This window comes from Capsicum annuum, chromosome 1, assembly GCF_002878395.1.
Source record: "Capsicum annuum cultivar UCD-10X-F1 chromosome 1, UCD10Xv1.1, whole genome shotgun sequence".
In the NCBI taxonomy this organism is placed as follows: Eukaryota; Viridiplantae; Streptophyta; class Magnoliopsida; order Solanales; family Solanaceae; genus Capsicum; species Capsicum annuum.
Genome location: NC_061111.1, coordinates 74,882,751 through 74,888,417, shown reverse-complemented (window position 1 = coordinate 74,888,417; position 5,667 = coordinate 74,882,751). Strand labels below are relative to the sequence as shown.

At 32.0% G+C, this 5,667-nt stretch overlaps 1 protein-coding gene across 1 annotated transcript; it reads right to left on the bottom strand.

Moving 5' to 3' along the window:
* Positions 1-766: 766 nt before the first annotated feature.
* Positions 767-5,281, bottom strand: LOC107876253 (GEM-like protein 5). Its single transcript, XM_016723217.2, has 3 exons — positions 4,666-5,281; positions 2,802-3,076; positions 767-1,117 (listed from the first exon to the last, which is right to left on the bottom strand). The coding sequence occupies exons 1-3, from the start codon at positions 4,949-4,951 to the stop codon at positions 920-922; spliced, it is 759 nt and encodes a 252-aa protein (XP_016578703.1). The 5' UTR covers positions 4,952-5,281; the 3' UTR covers positions 767-919.
* Between the last annotated feature and the right edge of the window lie 386 nt (positions 5,282-5,667).

Sequence of the window (5,667 nt, the reverse complement as noted above, 5' to 3'; positions counted from 1 at the left end):
ATGTTATGTTCAAACTTAGAAAATCCGAATTAAAGTACTGATTGTCTTTCACTGTCACAAATAAAATTTTGAGATCTCTAACTAATTATGTTTTCTTAACTTGAAAAAGTGTAAAATTATACTATCTAAAATTAGGAATTTCTACCTAATACGTTTTTCAAAAATACATATTAAATATGGATAATACTTAAACAAATGTATTTGCCTATGAAAAATATTATTGAAAATGTATTTGCTAGGAAAAATTGGCTATGAAAACAAAATTATGAAAAAAAAAAAACACTTTTCCATGAATATGGGAATTAACTAAGATTAAGATAATCAATGTATTGGACATAGGAGAAAAGAATATATTTAATTTTTAAGGTAAAAGGGTAAAAATGTCTAAAAGTTAACTAGTTTATAGTGTGAACATAACTTTTTTCTATTGTGGCCAAAAGGATTTTTCCTAATTGAAATATCCTTCTTATTAATATTTCCTTCGTCTATTATTACTTGTCTAGTATTGACTTGACACACATTTTAAGAAATAATAAATAATATGATTAATTTTACTACATTACTCTTCGAATATAATTAAGTTAAAACTTTGAGAAATGAATTAGATAATGAATTCGTATTTAATAGCAAGAGTAAAATGACACAAATGGGTAAACTATCCATTGGTAATCCAAATTAGACAAATATTTTTGACATCTATTTTTAGTAACGTGGATAAGTAAAGATGGACGATGAGAATAATTTTTTAATGTGTACAAGAGAAACATGGACAAGAGAGTATTTTCTTGAAAACATCTGAAACACCCAAGATCTCTACTTTATGGTGACATACTAGTAATGGTATGTTAATATCTCTTCCAAATACATAAAGAGAACAAAACAGACGGGCAATCCAAGAAAATGTCACTCACATAACATTTCAATATCCACCATAAGGTTGGCCTCTGAAATGTGATAAAGTCTCTAGGAGATGATGCTTTGCTTTCTCAAAATTGATCAATCCCATAAACCAAAAGTCATGGCCATCTATGCTGACAATTTGAATATACCTTTCTGATGGATTTTCTCTCATGACTACTGGGTTGACATTTCCAATGTTTGCCAATGGTATTGCCACCTACATAGACAATCAGTTAGCAATGGGCTATTCAGCGACAAATTAGGGATGAATGTTGTAGCTAATATTACAATTTTACTTAAAATCCACAGTTTTTTTTTCCTTCTCAAGTTCATTCTCCCTAACTAATATACTCCATCCGTTTCGAATTAGTTGGTCCTCTTTCTAAAAAATTTTATTTCAACTTATTTGTCCAACTTATCAAATCAAAACTATTTTACACTTAATTTTTCCCATTCTACCTTTAATGAGTATTAAATAATCTACACTTTTCAAAATTTTTGAAAATAACATTTTTATATTATCAATACAAATTTTATGACTTGACTTTTTTCCCTTCAAGGTGTACTACTAATATTATTCCTATAAGATGACACGACACCACTTTTCAATAGTCATTCATTACTATTCTTATAAGATACTACTCCATATAATACGAGTTAATAATTGCCTATATAAGGAAGTTGTCATTCACTTTCATTCTCAAAGTCTTAAGCTTGATTTTATATTCATCGTTTTAATTGCATGTTCGTGTATGGTACATGAATCATTAAACTTCACGGTGTTACGATATCAACGAAGGTCCCAACTTGGAAGAATTCTTTCAAAAGAATTTCTCTAAATCTTTAGGTATTGGAAGGAGTAGACTTGCAATATTCATTTTTTTCAAATTTGTTCTGTAAACCTTTTAAGAAGAGAGTTACGATTAGCCAATTATTTACTGTTGGGCACCAAAATAATGTTCAGCATTAATTATTGAGTCTTACAATGTTATGAAGGGTAGAAAGGTAAAATATACTCCTAATCATTGGATTTCTTAATGGGTGTGTCATGGTTGAAAGGGCCTACTAATTCGAAACGGAGGGAGTATTATATATAGCCATCACTTACAGGTGATACAAGTACTAAAATTTTCCGATGTACACTAGTTGAAAAGCTTCCGTAGTTATACTTTTTATAGTCAAAGAGGGAGACTCTTGTTTAAGGGGGTATGATTACAGTTTTTTGAAAAGCTATAGCTTATCGTTAATTGCTTACACTGTTTCGTCCAGATAGTGAGCTATAGAATGTGTGTCATGCTTAATTCATAAGATTCTACAATCAACAGCATTAGCATGAGTATATTATTTTAGTTAGCCTGCTACTCCCATGACTTCCCAACCAAATCGAGAAGGTTGGGACGCAAGGTGGTTGTCACTCGAGCAATTATGGAAGCAGACTCCGTGTAAAAGTCGAGTTATCAGTCTTTTTTTTCCTTTTGGAAGTTGCCGACAATCATGTTCTTATATCTTTTTACTGTTTCATACTAAATTCTTTTATTCACCAATCAACTGAAGAGCAGAGGTTTCAGCTAGGCAAAGGACCTCACAGAATATCCCAACTCTCTAAGGCTTTTCCCTTTACTAGTAAGAGGGATCATCAGTTTTTAGTCATCTATCTCGCTACCTTGTGCTCGCTGCACCCTTGTGCCTTTAGTTGAAATATGAAGTCGTCAACTAGATCTATCTCGATGAGATTTTTCTAGCAGATAGCAAGAAGACTAGCCTACAACAACAATATCGCAACCAGTGTAATGCAACAAGTAGGATCTGAAAAGGTTGAGTGTATGCAGACTTTACCACTATCTTGAAAGGTAGAGAGACAGTTTCCGAAAGAAGACTAATCTAAATTTGCAAAATATTACCTTGTAATAGCTCCAAGCCTCCTGTCCAGATGGAGCTCTGAAAGATAAGGGCCGATCACTGCAAAACGCCACCTTGGTTGATGACAGATATAGAGTTCCAGCAACAGGACCAGTTGCTGTAGAAAGGTAGCAAGCGAATGTCTTCTTCAGCTGCTCATTTGGGTCTGTTGGAAAAATCTGCTTGTAAAGTGGCTCAAATCCACCCTCTGTCAATGCCTTGGCTGTCAATTTAAGTTTTCCACATGCTGCTTCAGATACCGATGGACCTGTTTTCACTGTAACATAAAGCACAAAACAAATTTATCAGCACTTGGTAATTAATTTGGGCATTGTAAGTACATTTTGTCAGGTGAAGCTAGTCATAAAAAGACATAATTAAATAAATAAAAGTTTGTTTCCTCATAATTTAGCATGCATTAATGGTACATAAGTCCATTTTTGATACATGTATTCAATAACTACACTGTATCCAACAAAATTGAGGAAGTGTTGATACAACAAAATTGAGCAAATAGATACCGTATGGGTGTACTTAGTTGTGGAGCATTCGGAGTCCTTGCTTTATAGTAGTTATTGCTCCGATTCCAGAAGGTATAGCTCTCTCCTCAGCTTTTTCTTTGAAATCAGATATAGTGTCCAACTAAATTGATGGATGATATGGCAATTTAAGCCTCATCCTTATTAGAGAGAGGCCAATTTATTCAAAATGAGATTCTTTTTTCGCAACGACAAAGGAAGTTACAGGTGAGGACATATTTAGGGGCTAGCCCGCTTCCCACAACTTAATAGAGGCAATTCTTTGCACTACGTTAAAGAAGCTATTGAAAGCTGTCTAAAACACTAGAAACTAAGCTAGTCTTTCACCATTGATTTTGAAAATCCAATCTTCAAATATTTTCAAGTTTCCAAAAACTTGTATAAATTGGGCACTTGGCAATATGCTTTGTGCAAATCTACCTTCGTCAAGAACTTGGTCTTACCGAATCTATTGAACAAGTCAGAAGCACAAACAAAAGGAGAGAAAAAAAGTAGAAAAGAAAGTGGGGAAGAAGTCGGCAAGGATGCTTCGCCTTCTCCATAGGAGCACTCAACTAAGTTTTGGACGAATTAAAATTGCTCAAAATGGAAATTTTTGGACTTTCACTTATAAGATTTTACATTTTTTAAGTAAAATGCTTGTCCACGTACAACTTCAAAAGTCCATTCAAATTGCAAATTTCAACTTTAAAATTTATAAACAAACACGAGGAAAAAGTATTCAGGCTAATGGATAAGAGGCAAATATCTTGTACCTTATACAAGTGTTTCTCTTTATTATTTTGTATCTTAATTAGATTTTTAACTTATATAGAATTTTGAAATCGGTTTAGTTACCTTTGTTTCAGGTTAATTTCATTCTTTTACTTGTATAAATAAGGTATTATACATTAGTTGTATTCACTCAATATTCATTATTCATTCAATCAATTCAATTCAATTATCATTCGCTCTTTCAATTATTCAATATAATTAGAATTATTTAAGTTTTACTTTTTCAATTCTCTTTTGATTTTTCAGCAATTTCTTTAAACCTCTTTTAACTTTTAACGCCACTCCAAGTCTCACTAACTGATCATTCCAATATTCTTTGAATTCCTTGCATCTATCAATCAAATGATTTAAAAAAAAAAAAAACTCTCGTACCAATCAAACTGATTTGGCTACACTAAGGACTTCAGATTAGTCAACTCTTTATCCAAAAGAATTTCCACTAACTTGTCTCATACAAAGAGTAAATATAATTGAAGAGTTTAACTAATATACGTGGCAAATATAAATATTTCAAATAATGCGATCACACACTAGTTAAACAATTAAAACTCACAGTTATGCCAGACGTTGCGGGCGATGGTCTCAGCTCTATTACTCCAAGAATTGAACACATGAGCAACAGAATCAATAGGATTGTTGCTAGTTTTTTCAACAGGGGAATACACAAGGTAAGGCTGCTGATCATGAGCTTTCCATAAGGCAGCTTTTTTGTTGTCTGGATGAGTAGTTGGTACTGCTGGAGGACCCATGACATGGGTGCCCCATTTCTGCCTATCCATATGATCAGAAGTTGTAGAGGGTTGTGCGGGTTCTTGAGAAATATTAGATTGGTTATTCATAGCTGGTTTGGTGATCAATGTAAAAAGGTATTGTTATAAAAGAGTGTGATGAGAATCTGCTTTAATTAGTGCAGAATGGGAAGAAGGAATTTGAAGTGGAGAAAATGGGGAATAGGATAAGTATATTCTGCAAATGTCAAACGCGTTTCTTTTGCTTTTCTAACATGATTATGCTGCAAATCAAAGCAGCCATAACTTAAGCTAAAAGCAAGGTAAAGCTATCAGGGATAAGATGGGATAACCATGATTAGTTTGTGATTAAATTTATATTGTGCGTGATTAGCAATATAAATTTATTTTCCAAATTGATACTGTCAATCAATCAAATGTAGTATAGATCTAAGTCAAACTTAATCTTGGATAAATTAGTTGAGAGATCATAAATTCATCATAATTTACTCCACGTATCAATTGATGGTGTAATTTAATTAAATAATTTAATGAAATGAATACATACATTAATTAATTATGATTAAATGTTACAGATTTATATTTATACGTATATTAATATCTATCTATCGACTTGGTGTAAATATTTTATGTCCAAATTTTTATCCTCAAAGTAGATAGTCTGATTTAGGATTTAAGTTACTATAATTTTAATTTTCAATTTTTTTTCGTATTATACTCGTTATATTTTTTACACTTATTAAGTTCATTCCTACTAGTCGTACTAGTAATTTCAATAAATTCATTATATAAAAATTTATATCTTA